Genomic DNA, 18,924 nt, shown 5'->3' with positions numbered 1-18,924 from the left:
GACTTGAGTATGGCTTTAGATTTCTCTACAGTTGTCTTTAATGAATACTTTGGAAGAACGTACTTTCAAGTCTGGAAGGTAATTAATTTCTTTAAGTATGCTCAAGTTGTTCACAAAATGCGTTTTAGATGAGTAAGTTTTCTAATAGAATTTGTTTTTTTATGTAATGGTCTCATACTGACCCAAATCAATGGAAATAATGTGCATATATTAGACCTTTTTTTTTTTTGTTAGTGATATATAAAAGCATATAGGAAGAAAATCATAGAAGTAATACTTCCACAAATTGTTCTCGGGAGGTAGAGAGTGAGAAATAGTGTGCTTAGATTTGACTGAACTTGACACTGCTGTCACTTGAGAAAGATGAGCAGTGACCGATAACCATGGCCAAAGTTAACTGTGATTGCCTCTGCCAAAACTGTGACCTTGCCAGTCTTGGCTTCTGCAGCTTTTCTGTGAAGCTGTAAAAGAGCTGCAGGGGGTAGTTGGCAGAGGCTCCTCCAGTGCCTGTGCCGTCTGTCCCCTCCCTGGCACCTGGGTAAAGCGTGTTTCACTGCCCCTGGGGCTCGTCTTGCCACAGGAGTGACCGATGCAAGGCTTTCTAATTGCTTCCCCAAAACATCACTTTCACTGCCTAATCTATTAATTATATGCCTGTTTTGCTAGAGACAGAGCAACTTTGGATAAAGATTGCAATCTTTCATAATTTTTGCAAAAACATCGGAGTCTCGGTGCGTTGGAGTGTGAGTGAAGCCTCTTAGAAAAGGATGAAGGAGCCAGTGAAGATCAGTGCCTTTTGGCAAAGTCTCTCTGCTGCTTGCATCTCCAGTATGTAGGTAACTCCTGCTGTGGGAGTTAAAATTGAAGTTACAAAGGTATAATACTGCTTAAAAATTATGAAGCTGAAATGAGCAGATGAATTTACAAGAACGATCAGTTATATTTATGCCAGTAGTTTAAAACAATCTGTGTTTGACATGGTAAGTTGTCTTTATCATTAAAATGCTAATGAAATGGTAAACATCTGCTAGATTTATGAAGATAATGAAGCTTGTCAGTTACATCTTTCTTGTGCCAGTATTCCTGCTTAGCTCAGGTTTGCATACAGATTTGGTGAAGTGATGGTGAGAATCTGTTTGACCTTTGGGAGCAATGCCAGTGTAAAACTGTGCCCTTTTCTGTCTCATTTGATGATTTTATCCTGAAGTGCTTCCACCTGTAGTTTAGGTCGTCTTTATCTGATTGTTCTTCCAGAGGCCCTCAAAAGGTGGGTCTAAAAATCAGACTTCAGTCAAACAGGGTCACTGGTATTTGATTGGCAATAGTTGCAGTAGTAAACTGGTGAAGAGAAGTGAAGAAATTTGTTATTATTGATGCCTCCACTGATCAATCTGGTAGGTGTGTATGTTTTCTATTCTGTACGGACTCCAGATGTGTCCTAGTCTACTGTTCATATAGTTACTCTGGCAGCAGAAAGACCATGGACTGCAAAACTGCAGGTAGATTTCAAATGTCTTTGTAGCATGAAATTATCTGTACTCAGCCAAGGAGTACAAAGAAGTGCATTGTTTGCAAGGGGATGCTAACTGTTTTTTGATTTTTAAAACTTTTATGCTAAATGCTTTCTATACCTCAGTTAAAGACAACACCAGAAATGTAGCTTAACTCTGGTTTTAAGTCAGTCATAATTTTAGCTCTACTCTGTTGGGTTTTTTTTCTGTAAAGTTTAGTTAAAATATGTAATCATAGCTAGCTTCATTGAAGTATGTATATGTAAAGAGAGGACAGCTCTATTAACTTCATGGATCTGTAATTGCTTATGAACTTCAAAGAGAAACTTCTGGAAGTTAGATTGATGATGGCACTTTATGGGCCTCAGGTAATTGAATACAACATATCTGGTGTTTGAATACAACTCTGAAATCCAAATTATGTAAATCTACTGTTTCAGAACCAGCTAGTAGAAATAATTGTCATTTTTGCAGTTGAAGATATTTTCTTTGGATAAATCCTCTGACGCACTGTTTTCCTGGTGCTGCATTTTTTTCATTATGGATGTGAAGAAGTAACCATAGGCATGTTAGCCTTTAGCTTTTTGACATTTGTGACTCCACTTGATTAAGCTTTGACTTACAGTTAATTAAGTACAACTGTCAATTAATTTCATGGGCTTATGCAGAAACAAACCTTACATTTATGAAAGTATTGAGGGGAGAAAATATTCTGGGGAAGTCTCTCAAGCATATTTTTCCTTTCAAGTTGTGCAGCTCAGTTGGGACGGTGTTAAACAATTCTCTCTCCATAGTTGTCAATGACCCATCTTTGTGCAAGCATCACACTTTTCCTATAGAAGAAACAGAGAATAAATTACAGCCTGGTATTTATCTGCTAGGCCATAATATAATGTTTACTGTGCTGCAGCTGTGATCGAAATGACTGTCTCTCCAGCATCTACAAAATTTGAGCTCAGGGCTAGTTATCAGTGTTTGGTCATCCAAAAAATCCATGCAGCCCCATCTGGCATCTGAGCTCAGCTTTCCTCTTGAATACTGTAAGATGGTTTTGAAATTGTGCCTGTGGAGGCAGGTTGATGAGATGAAAAGGAGGAAAAATTCTACTCCGCCTTCAATTTTGTGTGTCCTTAACAGGGAGAAAGGGAGATCCCTTAATGGAAGACTGGTACTCAGGCAGCCCATATGGATTGCCTGGCATCCTGCAAGTAGATGCAAGTGATTCGATTTTATGGGAGAAAAGAAGGAAAAATGTTTCCTTTCCCTGCCCTCTTTCCCCCCACCACATTCCTGACTGGTTTTAAAGAGCTCAGATGACTAATGTGAGAAAAAGCTTAGGTATTGTGTCAGCTCTGCTTGAGACCGGAGAAGCTCCTAAGAGGACTGTTATGCTCCCAGCTGATGTGCTGACCATCAGTGAGTGGGAGAAGGAGGTAATTATGGAGAAATTCTGGCAGAGGTAGGAGAGGCAGAGAGTGACTCACCCTCCTTTAGAGGTGTGGGACACTTGTGTTCCAGTGCCTGCTCCAGTCATTGTTGAATTATTTATTCAACCCTGGAAGGAGAAACTGAAACTTTTTTTTGCATTTTTTTTATTTCAATGAGATAAATTTATTTTGAAATCTATTTTGTATGATTTCAGGAAAAAAAGTACTCTCACAGGCATAGCTGGAAGCTGTGTACTAGACACTATTGTGTGAATAGCGCAGATAGCTACTTAAAAATGAATATTTGGACATCTGTGCCTTCCTATTCCTTTGGGGTCTTGCTTGGGGAATGATTCTCAGCTGTATATAGAAAGAACTTCAGCATGTAGATTTCTGGAAAGCTGTTATTTGGAGAGAAAGATCTGGGCTCCATTTAAGAAAATGCTAGTTTGCATTGCATGTAAGAGTTGTGTTTGTTTATGTGTTGGCTGATTATTTAATTGTTGGTGGTTTTTTTTTCTTTTGTTTGCCTTGCACTGTAGAACAGAAAGCATTTTTTTTAAATGTTAGGTAAAATGATGTTTGTGCAGTACCTAACAGTTACTGTCAGAAAAGGGAAAAATAACATGCAGCTCACTATTTGGAAACAAACCTCTGGATTTCAGCTTGCATGTATTGTGTGTGCTAGCTGATCTGATAGGCAACCATGAACTGCAAAAGCATCTGACTTTCATGAGCGCCCAGCCTGGCCTTTTTGGCACAGGAGAATTTTTCAGCTTTAGAAAGGATTTATTCTACCTGCCAGTGTGATTTATATACCATATGTGTCCTCTTCAGCATCTGGGGCTGGCCATAGGGAAATTCTCTGCCTCATATGTATTATGTGGAAGTAGGTTTCTTTTAATGATATTAACTTATACAGAGCCACTTTATTACCTCTCTGTATTATTTTTTTATCTTGGCAGTTGTGTCAGCTATACTGTGTGTGATGTGGAAAGGGGAATACTATGAATTCCTGGTTTTGTTTGCTCTTGGCAGGCGCTACTACACTTCCCACCCTTGTGCGCACACCTACCTTGATGATGCAGCCTTCCCTGGATATCAAACCCTTTATGTCCTTCCCTGTGGACAGCAGCTCTGCTGTTGGATTCTTCCCAAATTTTAACACAGTAAGTAAAGGTGTTTCCACATTTAGTTTCAGTGTATGCTTTCCAAGACTGTTCTAATATCCAGTATTGAAGCTGCCTTAAAACAGCGCATTGCTGACACAGTTCTAGAGAACCCTTTATGTCTGTGCTGTGGTGGCTGCTGCTCCCTTGTGCGAAAGGCTTGGAGTGGTACCCAGCCTTATTGTGAACAGGGCTGGTCCTTTTTTAACTTGGTCTGTTGGGGTGGTGTTTGCACACTGAAAAAAAAAACCCAAACCAAACAAACCCCATACTAGAGAATTGATGACCAGTAGAATCATTTTGAGTATTTGCCTGGGTATGTGCGTTTCCATGTGCTGTAAGAAAGAAAAAAGCAAAATGGAAAAACATCAACAGGTAAAACCTAGATCCTCCACTGACATTATTCAAGCTAGGTCTATTACAGCCAGTGAAGCAATTGGAGGATCTTGTTAATTCTGTATAATATCAATAAAGTTTAAAATTGAGCAGCCAGTCCATGTGAAAAATGTGAAACTGCTACTTCTAGTCTATGGTAAAGCATCTTAGTTTTTTGCAAAAAAAAAATACCATTGCCAAAATAATGCTCATTGCTTCTGTAGTTCTCCATGTTTATCAGAGCAGCAATTATAAAAATACTCTTTTCTGTAGTTCTCACTTCTTCAACAGCTTGTAAAATGGTTCTGAATGTTACCAAAATGCTTTTTTGCTGTGGAACTTAATTAATTGTTATCTTAAATGCGTTGAGTACACCAAAACCAGTATTCTGCATGTTACCACTCAGGTTTCCATTTGCAGAGGTAATTCAGCATGGAATGCCTTGGCAAACAGTAAGCTAATAGCAACAGGAAGGAAACAGCTCTGGGTCATTTCTGCCAAGTCAGCAAGTACGATCTGTCCGTATGTGACCATTGCCTGAACTGTGCAGCATCACACTTGTCACTGTAATTGCTGGAGGGGTGGGGGATGGGAAGGTAAGCGATGTGATCACCACCAGGCGGTGATTGCTGAACCACTGCCAAGTGTTTCCTTTCGCAAACTCACCTTCTGTCTAAAGTTAAAACAGCAAGAGGAATTTTTTTTCTTCATGACTTGCAAATACATCTAGCTGACAAGCCTTGTGCTACAGCATGCGGTGCTGTGGGATGGTTATGAGGTAACATATCAGCCAGCTTCTTTCAGATGTCAGCAGCCCAAGGTTTATTATAAATAGTATCAAATATTACTAATTCATTACAAAATGTGTATGTGAAAATTGTGTATTAATGAGAGTTGTGGGGATGTGCATGTGTGCAGATTACAGGGGGTGCATGTGTGTGTCCAAAGAGATAAAAGATAGAAAAAAATCCAGGTATGTTTAAAGTGCAGGGCCAAAACTCAATACAATTTCAAGAAAGTACTGCATCATCTCATCTTCTAGGCATGATGCAATTCATATTAATTTTCCATTCTCTTTCTAATACATTCAAGTTTTTTATTTTTTACTGATTTGTCTGCTTTCCAGTTGCACTAGTTTTATGGGTGAGCTTTTTCATGGAACTATACATAAAGACTTGGAGAACCTTTTCTTTAGGGATGCTGTAGCTGTAAAGTCAACCAACATTATTTGCATACTTGCAGTATTATTGAATTTCTGAGTTGCTGTAGCCTCTAGAGGCAGATTAATTTGGATATTTAGACTGGTTTTGCCTATGTACACTAGCTTACATTTATCTGGGTTACATTCCATTTGCCTAATTCCCAGAGTGTTTATTCTTCACACCTGTCACTCCTCTCCAAACTTCTGTGGGTTTTGTTTAAAAAAAAAAAAAAAGAGGCCTGGGGTAATCGGCAAATATTGTCGACTCAATATCTGTTTCCTCCCTTGGAATTCTTGGTAGTTATACGAAATCATGCTGTTATGCACCACAGATGCTGCGTGTTTAAGCTCTCTTTTTTTGAGGAACCGTAGTTCAGTACTACTGTATTTCTAATTCACAGACACTGCCATTTATCTTGCAGGTATTGATTTTCCCTATCAGTTTTTTACAATGGACTTTAAAGCTCATTGGAAAACTAAACCATTCATGGTTATCTACTGACAGACACAGTGAACACCAGCTGTCAAGAAATTTCTTTCTGACGTAGCACAAGCTTTGCAAATGTAGATTTCCATGTTTGTGTATATATAATTTTTTTTTTGTCACTCTGAAGTGCATGTGTGAGGAGTATGTAAAAGTCTGTAAAAAGGCTTTTTCCAGAAGATAATTTTGAGTGAGCTAAATCCAGCTGACCCATAAAGTATGCATCATCCAAAGTGCTATAATCTTGTGCAGGAACAAAGTATTAGAAGAACCATTTTTCCCTTCCCCCCCAAAAGCGCCATTATTTGCCTTATGGATCAATCAGGAAATCTATGCACTTCACTCACAAGAGGACTTGTCAAGGACTGTAGACAGTGAAACTTCCAGCATGCAGCACTCAACCTCTTTGCCTTCGGTAGGACTGTGGGGACACTGCAGTGCGTGCCAGCGCTACATGCATGCTTGTGTGTGTTCACTGAAGGCAGCAAAAAGAAATGTGGAAACAGGAGGAAACGTTGGATCCACTTGTTCATTTTCAATGGCAGTCAGATATGGAAACATTTTTCTAAATTTTGCCAGCAGGTGATTTCAGTGGCCTGAAAAAAGAAAAGTTTCTGCTTAGGAGCTTGATATAGTAACTACCAGGGCAGGAAAAACAAGGTAAAATATATTAACTACAAACATGTTTAAAAAAACACCCCCTACAGTGTTTCCAAAATAAATTCTCATATTTATGGAAATATATTTAAAATCTGGGGTAAAGCCTTTCTTATATAGTTAACTTTGACAGTTTTCAATTCTGAAAATATATGTGATGCTCCAGATGAAACATCAGTGTTCCTATTTTGTTTGTGAAAGTTCCAGTCACTTTCACATGAAGCACTGAGCAGACCCTGACCTTTTTAAAAGAAATGCCTACCTCAAGTATATTTTATTTCCTTGACAGAATGGTGTGATTTAGTTTGAAATGCCTCCCTTCTGTTACTCCTGAAACCATTAATTGTTCTAAAAATGCTGTGAATGTATATATAGCACTTACCAATTCATGCCCCAATTAAATTTGTCTTTGTTCTATAGGATGTGCTTACGATATAGGAGAAATTAATTCGGGAGTTATTGCACTAACTCCTTGAATACATGCCTTTATTCCTTAGTAAGGGTGCCTTTTTGTTTCAGCAGATCAGCCAGAAAGGGATCTTCTAGAGGCAGAATGAAGGATTCCAAGTGGAGAGGTATTGCAGAATAGGCGCTCTCTTCTTTCCTGGGCTTTTCACAGCACCAGCAAACACTTTTGTCAGAACAGGACAGACATGACCAGACTGTGACAGCCTGAACCTGAGTTGCCGCATAGAAGGAAAAACCCTCTCAGAAGTGCTGCAGTAGCAAATCCAAAGCTGACATCATATTTGTCCTGGCATCAAGTTCTAAAATCTCTTGCTCAGTTACTCATACCCCTTTGTCTGAAATGCGTAGCTTGAATCAAATTCTTGGCTGGTTTTATTTAAAATACTCTTGTTGATAGCAGAATGGAAAACAGCATTATAGGAACTTCCCAAATTGGTGCTTCCAATTTGGAATGGATGTGTACAAAAAAGGTATTGTTTAAGCAGAGCTCTTTTTTAGCATGTTAAAATTACTCTCATGATTCCTTAACATGTAACATCTTGCATACTGATTACATCTAAAGATCTGTAAAAACTTCAAAATCTAGCACATAAAGTCGATGGAAATCAAAGTTAAGATTACTGCCCTTGCCATTGTTCATTTATTTGTCATGCAGTTTTGAGTTCTGCACTTGTTGGCTTCTACCATGCAGTTTCACCTTCTGTACCATTCCTTCTCTATGTCTGCCTGATTCTTTGTCTTATGTCATCTGTCTTGGGTACAGAATGAAGAAAGGACACTTCGTGATCACATCGTGGAAGGTTATCATGATGCATGTGCTAAAGTGGCTGAAAGCCAGGATTTCTCTTGCAAGGCAAACTTAATGATCACTGAGTGCATCTCTCCATAAAGAATATATACTTTCCAGAAAAAAAAAAAAAATCTCAGAACTCCCAACACATTCTACCTGGTCCTGAAATGAAAGCAGCATTACGTGATTCAAATTAAGTTGAAGTGGTACAGCCAGGGACCCGTCAGTCTGCACAAAAGCAGTATCAGCAACTTTGCAGATTCTATCATCATAGAAAATAATCAGCAATTCATATTCTTCCTTCTGAGTTTGTTATGGCCTCAGGGGTAATCAAAGATTATAGCAACTCTTGTAGCTTTCATATTAGTGAAATATTTTTCCATCTAGCTAGCCCATGATTGGTTTCTAAATGCTGGTTCATACCTTCATATTTTGGAGGACTCATTGGTTAATGTGGCCTAGTTACTGCTTCAGTGTCTGTTTCTCTTCAAGTAGGTTTATGCTGATTCTTTATATTCGAGTTCCCTCAGTCCCCTTGCAAAGTGGACCAGAAGTATTTTACATCTGTCAGTGAAGGTGAGCCAGTTGGAATGGGCTACAGGAAGGGAAAGAGGAGCTGACTAGTAACTTAGTCAGAAATCTCTGTGTCCTCTCCAGCATTAGCCCTGCCTGGACTAAGTATCCCTGGCTTACCCCCAAGACAACGACTGGGAAGGATTAATTTGCTCTTTCCTCTTCTGTATTTTCAATTATGTTCCTCATTTGTATTTGCTACCTATCTAGTTCTCATTTGAAGGGCCCAGTAATCAGCCAAGGCAGAAGTGGAGGTCTGCAGATAAGAGTGTGGGGCACTCACATCGCTGGCTTGGCTCGCCCAGCTGTGCCAAGTGCTTTGGCACAGCGCTGCGGCTCAGGAGCTTTCTCTTTCCTTAGCAGGGTCTGAATCCAGCCACTTAACACCCTGTTGCAGTGCCAAAGTACGCTCTGGAGCTCAGGATTGTGCACAGCAGGAGCAAATTACAGATGCAGCCAACTGTATGTTGCCAACCCGTTATCTACAGTCCTCTTTGAGTAGCCTGTCCATGTGCTCCAATTTCTCCTTTTCCCTTTTGTGAAGTGCTGGATGGGAATGACCTGCTCTGCTCATATCCCTCTGAAACACTCTGCTCCAGAGAGCATATGAAGTTTTGTAAGAGCTATAGTTATGCTCATTAACAGCACAGAAAAGAAATTCAAGCAGTTACCTTAGAAGGAGAGGTGGTTTTGGGGGTAGCTGGGTGTTCTGTTTGTTTTGTATTTTTTTTTGTTGTTTTTGTCTTTTTTAATCAAGAAATGGCAAGATTTTTTTCTTCTGGACATTTTATACCCTTTTTTAAAGTCATGCAGGCACAAAAGGCACTTCAGGTTTGCCTTTTATTCCTGTGTGAAGCACTTAAAAACATTCCTGTTTTAGTTATTATGGATATAATAGTTTGTGTTTTCCAAGTCATAGCCAGAATCATCCAAACTAGAACATGAGGAATAAGCCTGGTACCTTTCATAAAGGGAATAAAAGAGAATAATAGGTGTTTTCCCAGATAGTTACAGGTGAGGAAAGCAGAAGTTCAGAAACTACCTGATAAAGCCCAAATTCTGGCAGCACAGACCTCACTCAGCTCTGTAGATAGTCTTTGCTTGCTCCTCTGACTCCCTCCTCTCACAGAGAGCGCTGCAGAGACCCTTAACCTTCCACATCTTCCTCTCTTCAGTTCCTGTAGTCCCTTTTCCTTTGTGTCCTTAGGCTTTTTTGTACCGAGCCAGGAATTCCTCCTTGCCTTTCTATGGCTTTGGTGCAGACCAGCAGAGACCTCTTTCAACTGCAGTAGCAGTATTTGGAAAAGTTCTTCTCAGCCTTTGGAGGACCTGAAAAATGCTTATTTAAGGTGGTGTATTTTCCCTACAGAAGACTTGAGCCATTTCAGCTGAAACTTTCAAAAAACATTGAGTTTGAAGCAAACACCTGGTAAGATACACTGAGTTAGATATGGGGAAAAAATTGCTGCCAAAGGCAGGGAGTTGTCAGTCAATCTTTGACAGCTTTTACAGTTTGTGGTATTTTAATATGAAGATGAAGGTTCCCTAGTTCCTGTCAGGAAACTCTTCAAAGAGCAGCCCTTCCTTAATTTGGTGAGCCTAAATAAGTACTTTTCCACCTTGTTTTTAGTCTTTAATATTATTCTGAGGAAAAACCCCCACCGTATTTAAAATAATACAGACCGGCTTTAAGGGAGAATCTCTTCAAACATTAATTATTGCTTATTTCCTGTTGCTTTGTATTTTTTCTAACAGGAATTGGATGGATGAGCTTCCTCCTCTCAGTTCCCAGATAAGCAGCCAGATAGGAAACCCTGTCTGTAAGGTGAAAGTGCACTGACATGCACTGGTGAGAAATAGAAGTCACCACACGCAGCAGCCTTTCCCTACCACTTTACAGGAGCTAAGCGTCCACGGTGTGGTTGTTGGAAAAGTGGTTCCTTAATTGCTGCAATACATCCATTATTGTGCATACAAGTAATTAGGTCATCAGCCTGATTCTTTAAAGAAATACAGTTTCTGCATACAAATCTTACCATTTGCTGAGTCCTCACGAAAATCTGTTCCTTGGCTATGTGTTTCATCTTTTTTTTACAGAAATCTTGGAGTTTGTCTCTCCCAACACTTCAGCAGTATTTACTTTTTTACTGGTCAGCGTAGTAAAAGCCAGAAGCCTTTATCTTCACTGAAGTAATTTCTTCTCAAGTTAGTAGCACGTTTATGACACAAGGAAGCTGGTTAAAAGGAGAGGGTTGTTAGCCATAAATATTTCAGGTGTTAGACCACTGAAGGATGTTTTCCATAAAGACTGTGAGGGTAACACCTCCGCTCCAAGCAAGCAGTCACAAAGCTGTAGTTTAAGACAAACAAGGCACATGTGTTGCAGCACTGTGCTTATAAAGGTTTTGCCGATTTCTAATTATACATCTTGTCCTAAGCAAAATTCTGGAGCACCTTTAGAGAAATCTAATGCTCTGTGTGTCTGATGAATACAGTAGTGGCTGCTTTTGCAGCATCCTGGCTGTATGAGGCTAGCTTTCCTGCCCTCTATTAGACCTTCATCGCATTGTACCATGAGAAACTAACAATTACTGCAATAATTATTAGTTAATAAATTATAAGAATGTAGCCAAGAATTAATTCTTATTGTACATTTCCCCACCACCACACACCCACACACCCACACCCACCCCCCAAATGTGGATGTAGCTAGTGGTCTTTTAATATAGATACAGTTAATTTTATGGCAATTTAAAAGCACTGTATGGCAGTTTACAGTCGTGGTGTGAAACCTGTCTTTAGCATACCTGAAAAACAGTGATACACAGGTCTGAAGCACTGACCAGCTTGTTTCAGCTACTGATCTTCAACTACAGAGAAAGGCTGATTTGAAAATCGGCGCATTTCAGACCAGTCTTCTCTGTATTCAACCTGTTGGGTCTCACAGTAGAGAAACCACAAACTTCAGCTGCTTCCCCAAGTTACACTAAGGAATGAGGATCACATTTCTTGCTCATGTATTTGATAGAAGAGACAGGTTTCTACCTTGCTTTGTGTCTCATTTACTTAGATTTAAAGAAGAAAAAAAACCCCACACCAAACAGAAAACAGAACAAAAATATCCAGCAGACTTTGATACTACATTAAATTTCAGGACAGGTTCAATTAGAAATGGAATATTCCTTTAAAGATTCATATCTAAATACAGCACTTTTTAATTAGAAGTATTTTAAAGGCTGTTTGTGTAGTGTGCAGCACTGATAAAAAAAGCCAAAAATCCCAAACTGGAAACATCATTACTGATTTTTAAATGAAGAAAGCCTATTATTCCTTACTATGAAGAGTATATGACAGCTGTCAGCCAGCATACTTATGCAGTTCTTGGTTCTGATTTGCTTCTTTTTTATATTCAGCCATTTCATACACTTACATGCAAATGTGTATATAGATATATAACTTATCCTCTTTTTAGATTTTTTTCAACTATGTGAAAAGTAATGATATTAATTCATTTCAGAAGACTAGGCTTCTAGTTTCTTTATTCTCTCCTGTTCACAGAATTAATCAAGGCCATGAATTTGTCCCTTTCCTCTCTTTGCACAGTTCAGAACTGTAGAGGAAATTCAAACCCACCCAATGGGATATACCATTAATCTTTGCATTGTTGGTGTTCTGGAAAAGGCTGGGAGAAAGAAAACTGTCAGCAAAACTTAAAGCAGACCCTTAAGAAAAGGCTCACATCTAAGGACTATCTTAGAGGAAAGCACAAATCAGGAACCTTGTTTACCCTACATGTTATCTAAGCTGCTTTTCTGACAATTCCTAGGCTTAAGTTCTGGCAGGATTTTACTGAAAGGTAATGTTTTGTATTATTTTACCTATTCATATTATTTTACTGTCAGATAGTAATAGGTAGCATAACAAGAATAGCTTTGCTCTCAGACTATGTTATTGGTTTGATTTTCAGCAAGTCTCATACTGTAGTATGTTTTTATTTTTTGCTGGATCTGGAGGCAAGAAGTTTTTGGTAGTGTTTTTTTGTTTAGCGGAACACAGCCTAGTGTTCTGAGCAACAGCAGCTTTGATAGCAGTGACATAGCATCTTCCATTGGATGATTTTGAAGAGTTGTAAACATGTTATTTAAACCTTTCAGCCTTTTTGTGAGGTTGCAAATATTTTAATCCCTGTTTTACAAATGAATGTTGTGTCAGGTGAAGTGACGCATGTACAGTTAAACTTGTGAGCCAGCATAGCCACAAAGGGAAGGTGAGTTGTGATAATGCTTGAGCTTAACCATTGGGTTTGTACTTAAGTCTTTTTCTCAGGTTTGGTCTGTCATGGTCCTAAAAGTTCATATTACAGGTACAAAGTCTTGTACTATGGTAAAGGAGTAATCTGGATGGTTTAAAAAAGAAGCTGCCGATTACTTAAAGCTGATTTAGTTTAGTATAAAGGAAGCATTAAACCTCCGATATTTGTTTTTTAATTCATTCTCCATTTGCTTGAGGGGGAATTCTCTTTTATCCTAAAACATTTTCATCAGCTTTCTGTTTATTTCACCTATAGAAATCTCCAATCTTGTCTAGAGCAGAAAATCTGACATTTTTCTACTTTAGGGTGTTGGTATTCATATTACAAACACAATCATTTTATGTATTTATAGTCCTCACTTGAGAAATAAGCCTTATAAGAACTGAGACCAGATTCAGAATTTTTATTTTGCTGTGGTGTCTCACCAGTTTTTTCTTTCTTTGGGTTAAGTCTTTCTACAGGAATCAAATATTAAATTTTATTAATCTTTTACATGACAATTTCGAAAACGGCAGTGGTATTTAATAACTAATTCTAGTCTAAGGCTCTCCTAATTACTGTTCTCTAAAACAGAAATTATTTTTAACATGCAATAAATATATCCACGGATGAAGGGAAGGAAGGCCAGAGGAAATATTCCTAACACTGAAAATATTAATAGTAGAAAAGAATTAAAAGAGGTTTTCTCAGGTTTTTTTTGATCTCTGTGCTTAATCATATCACATTATATGGGGAGAAGAGAGGGACAGAGAAACATCAGAGTTATTTACCTGATTTTTATTTTTTGTATGAGAGTTTCTTGATTTAAGACAGAGAGATACCAAGACAAAGGAGGACAGAATAGCAAAAGGTTATTAAATCACTGTTTTTATTTCAGTTGGACAGTGTAGAATGTTTTTCCTTTTGCTTATGTTGGTCTAAACCATGATTTCAGACTGGTTTAGGAGAAACAAAATTCTGCTGTCAAGGCTGGAATTCATCCTTGGCCTCCTGAGCTTGGTCTGATAAAGTCTTGCAAATTAGACTTTCTAAGTGAAAACCCTACTGAAAGCAGTCTCTGCTTCAACATAAGATTTTCAGGTTGGTGCTGTTTCACCCAGCTTTCTCCCAGACTGGGTCAAAACACATGCTAAGGTAGAGGAGGACATGTGATGGTGCTAGCACACAAGATGGATAAATGGGCATGTCAGTAAAGATTTAGGGATGTGCTTCCCAAGTCAGTGCTAAGGCAAGAAGATTATTGCATTTCTTGTTAAAACAAAAAAGATGTAATTAAGTAGGTAAAGGGAAAGTATATTTGAGTGTATTGTTCTAACTTGGAGTATCTATGTTTCAACAGTATATTGAAAATCTGAAAAGGAGTCAGAGAAGACCTAACAAATGAATCAAGGCTTTTATAGTGAGAGGCGTATAGAACTTGGTTTATCAAAGAGAAGGCTGAGAGCTGAGCTGATTGCAATGTACGAGTGCCTACACATTCAGGAGGTATCTGAGATTAGGGTGACCTTTAATAGAGAAGCACAACTAGGTCGAGTGGTTTATAATAGACACAGTAAGCATTGCTTCCCCAGAGATGTAAATTAACTTAGTTGAAAACTTTTAAATCAAACTGTTGACGTTTTTTTTCCCAAAATGTAGGCTCTGATTGACCACAAATTATCAGACTTCATAACAGGAAGGACTGAAACTCCCTAGTGAATGAAATAGTGTCATGAATTTTTCAGGAAGTCAGATGTTACAGTTCCTTCTGGCCTAAAACAAATATGTAAATTGCCACAGACATCACTTTCAGTATTCTATGTGATTGTGAATACAGGCATGCAGAGGCAATCGTCCCATTTTTCATCTTTCCACGAAAGCTGTACTTTAAAAGGGGAACATGCAAGAGGGTGGCACACCAAGTGGCTCTGCATTATGGCATATGACTAGACATAAAAAGGTGGGGAGGGAAGCCTAACTGCTAGTGACCAGAGACAGAAAAGCGGTCTCCCAAGTCCAAGACTCCAGCCCTGCAACTCTGTTAACAAAAGTAATGTGGAATTCACAAAAATAAAATTAGCTGAACCTTACTCTCTAGAAGGAAAATGATGAAACTGTATTTATTAATATTTCACCTCTTTTAAGACATAAAAGGTTGCTCCAGCGCTGGGTGCCCTTTTAGTTGTACTAAAAATGAGGTAGAAGTGTAAACTCCAAAGATGTGTCTTTCCTTTTTTATTTTTCAGATACTCACTGTTACTTCAACAGCTCTTCATGGACAGCTGTAGTATCTGACATGTGAGCAAGTGAACTACAGCAAGAGTTTTGTTATGTTTTAAAATGCCTTCAGGCTGATTTCACTGACTAGTAGTAGTGTCTGGAGGTCACAGCTATCACAGCCACTGTTTTCCGTGGGGAAGCTGGAGCTTGCTGCCAAATTGATCAAGACAGGGAAAGAGAAACACAGTGAGAAGTTGCATTCATAGAGATTTGCCTTCAGAGTACAGTGTTGTTACTGTGGTTTGGGAACCCTGTGGAAGGGAAGGGAGATATTATTCCCTGTGGTCTGAATTCTTTCTTGGCTTATCTCTTTCTGCACTTGGGGAAAGACACCTACTCAGAATTTAAAAAAGAAAAAGCCAAAAAGCTAAAATCATGGACTGGCTGCAACCTGAGTGCATTTGGGTTGGTAAAGCCCCCTATAATGTTGTTGTAAATTAATTATTCTTTCTGTTCTAATTCAACATTTGCACAAGACTGAATCAGCTGCTGGGAATCTGACAGAAGCCCTCCCCTGGTTTGGTTACAGGCCATTTGCACCTGCCTGGTTTTTTTCAAACCCCAAAATGTGAAGAGCATAGAGATAGAGGTGTGAGGAGGTGGCTGTTGGAGAACTGTAGGCTCCCTGTACAGAAATACATCTCTGTGGGGACACACTCTGTGCTAGTCAAGGAGAGCTGATACACGGGAAACATTCATGGCATTCCCACAAGAGGAGGGAGTTGTGGACATCATATAGGTTGGAAAAGACCGTTAGGTTCATAGAGTCCAACTGTTAACATAACACTACCAAGTCCACCACTAGACCGTGTCCCTAAGTGCCACATCTACAGCTTTCCTAAATACCTCCAGGGATGGTGACTCAGCCACCTCCCTGGACAGCCTGTTCCAATGCTTGGTGACCCTTTTGGTGAAGAAAGTTTTGCTGATATCCATTCTAAACCTCCCCTGGCACAGCTATCACTTGTTATGTGGGAGAAGACACCAACACTCACCTTGCTACGACCTCTTTTCAGATAGAGCTCCATCGGTAGCGCTGACTCAAGTGTTCCTGGTGATGCAAAAGAAGTAAGAAAACATGTAACGCTATAGCATTGATTTGAACAGGAAATTACACTTAGCATTAGCTAAATGTGAAATACATTCCCTGTTGGGACAAAAGCAGCATGAGCACAGAGAGAACAGATTCTTGCTAGTTTGCATTGCCCAACTGTGCCAAGTATTGCATCACAATGTTAATGTTTCTGATTTTACGCTAGGCATTTTAAATATGTGCTCCATTGAGTATGTGTGTTCACTTCTGTCACTCTTAGTCATCATAATATGTACAATTATGGTAGGAGGCAGAATTTACGATAAGCTTCAGAGCATGGTCGTTCTCCTCAGTGGCAGTGCACTCAGCTTCCCTGACAACTGGAGGTCAAACACAGGGAGGAGTTCATGTAGGCTTTGTAATCTAGAAGGATGTTGAAAAGATCTTATTTACAGGATGTTTGTTGCTGTTTGCCTACCTATATAGTAGTAGTAGTAGTAATAATAATTATAATAACAACAACAACGGCATGCAAATAAGGAGTGTTGCCCAATGATTTAAAAAAATCCCAGAACTTTAGATGCTGCTCCTGCATTGGTAATTTATATATATATATATATATTTATATATATATATATATGTGGCACTGTTTTCTCCCTTTGCCTGAGGGAAGTACTGGAGTATATTATCAGTTTGTTCCACATACGGTTTAAAATTTTGCTTTATCAGATTAAAAAACACAGTATGCCGTAGGGCCCCTCTCAGAGTTTTTTCAGAAGCTTCTTAATGCCGAGTAGCTAAGCGATACTCAGTTAAATCTCTTATACCCACTTAGCAATGTTCTGTTTACATATGTTTGTCTAACAGACAGGTCTAGATTTGACCCAAGAGTTACATCATGTTGAGAGGTAACTGAACTGAGGGCATAAATTCCCAGTCATGATTTTAAACCTTACTCAGATTTAAGGTTGTGCTGCTGGTAGGAGAAGAGCTTTTGGGTTTCGATTTTTGGAGTGATAGCCATACCATGTATGACACTTGATTAGCATGCTTCAGTAGCTAAGCAGATCAGGAAGAGAATGAAATCTTAGAAATTGGGTCATTAGGTAGAAATGGGAAATCTAAATCAGTACACTTTCACTAGCTCAGATGTGTAACCAGCGGTTTAGCCCTGGATACTAGGGAAGCACAAAAAGCTTCAAATCAGGTAAGTATCTGCATTTATCCAAACTTTTAAACTGGAGATTACACCTGAACAAAACCTAACACAAATATTCTGGGTTTCCAGCATCAGAAAAAGTAGCTCTTCTTGCCACGTAGTGTCACCTCATTTAAACAAAAGACTTAGAAATGGTACCTAACCTTTCTGTTTTAAGTAACTTCTTGACAGGATCAGTGCAATTTATTTCTGAGGCTCATGAGTTGGTGTTTTTACTGTCTGCGATGTGTACAGAGATCTTTTAAAATAACCAGAACTTCAGTTTCACTGAAGGCGTTATCCTGATGCACTTTTCAATTATTTTTTTCTCCTTCCTATGCTACTTTGATGTCTCTTACTAGTCTGGTTCAGTTCCCAGAAGGCACCAGAAGCATTTGTGGTACCATGACATATAGCAGGTCAGGGAGGTTTTCTGATAGCAAGAATTACAAGAGAATTCAGGGATTCATTGTTGAATTACTGATGTGTAACAGCTCATATAAAACTGCTCTTGTACCTGAGGAGTGAAAGGTGGTACACATGATGCAAGTTTTTAAAATCTATTCCATGGAAAATGTAAGCTTTTGGGTGGCATAGTTTTGCCAGGCAAATTAATAGAAGCTTCAATAAAAATAGCATAAGAGAACCTCATGCTGTAAACTGCCTGTAAAATGTCAACACAATTCCTTTTTCAAGATAAATCCTTCTTTACAAACCTATTTGTAGGGGTCAACAAACATGTGAATAAGGATGTTTTAATTGACATGCTGTGAATTACCAAAAGGGTCTTCACAAAACCCCTTGGTAAAGATTTTTACAAAAACTAAATTGGCATTAAGAGGATCCTTGCAAGCTAAAAAGATAGTTCTGAGGTAAATGAGCTGAGGAAGTTTGCTAATGGTGAAGCTCTCCAAGGTAGGGGGACAAAGAAAGACCAAAACAAGACATTAATGAGACTGAGAAGCCAGACAATAAGTGGTTGGTGAAGTTCCGTCTAGATAAATGTGAAGTGATGCACACACAAGGAAAACTTCACAAAACTTCACACAGAAAGTAATGTGCTATGAATTGGCCGTTAACACTCGGGAGTAAGGTGAATGGCATGAAAACATCAGCTCAGTTCAGTACTGATCCACCCTGGGTATTGTATGCGGTTCCTGGCCATGTCTTCAAAGTATGTGATTGAATTTGTTAAACTGTGGTAGAATTGAGAAGGGCAACAAAAACACTCAATGGAATGGAATGATTTCCACACACTAAAATGACTGAGCAACACAGAGATAACTTGGGATGTGGTGCAGGTTTTATAAAATTGAGTTCCATGGAGCTATGTTTTAACAAAAACAATGTTTCTTGACAAGCAGATTGTAGGCATTGGAACTCAATGCAAAGACTGCAAACTGTTTTGCTCCAGTTCAGGGGGTGACTACACAGGAGAAAGTCACTCGGATTTACCAAACACACAGA

The 18,924-nt window shown here is 38.9% G+C and overlaps 1 protein-coding gene across 9 annotated transcripts in view; it reads left to right on the top strand.

The window, feature by feature from the left end:
- The window catches only part of ZNF385B (zinc finger protein 385B), a 168,765-nt gene that overhangs the window by 106,482 nt on the left and 43,359 nt on the right, over positions 1 to 18,924 (top strand). For 7 of the 9 annotated variants that reach the window (XM_037397197.1, XM_037397205.1, XM_037397200.1 and 4 more), the window contains one exon: positions 3,977 to 4,107. In XM_037397197.1, coding sequence (XP_037253094.1) covers positions 3,977 to 4,107 — 131 coding nt within the window. Of the gene's footprint in view, positions 1 to 807; positions 829 to 3,976; positions 4,108 to 7,346; positions 7,400 to 18,924 lie in introns of those variants that run through there. The other 2 variants (XM_037397199.1, XM_037397208.1) reach the window with 2 other exon arrangements.

Source organism: Falco rusticolus, chromosome 8 (genome assembly GCF_015220075.1).
Source record: "Falco rusticolus isolate bFalRus1 chromosome 8, bFalRus1.pri, whole genome shotgun sequence".
Classification (NCBI taxonomy): Eukaryota; Metazoa; Chordata; class Aves; order Falconiformes; family Falconidae; genus Falco; species Falco rusticolus.
The sequence above is the reverse complement of the archived record's forward strand: the minus strand, read 5'-3'. Positions and strand labels throughout refer to the sequence as shown.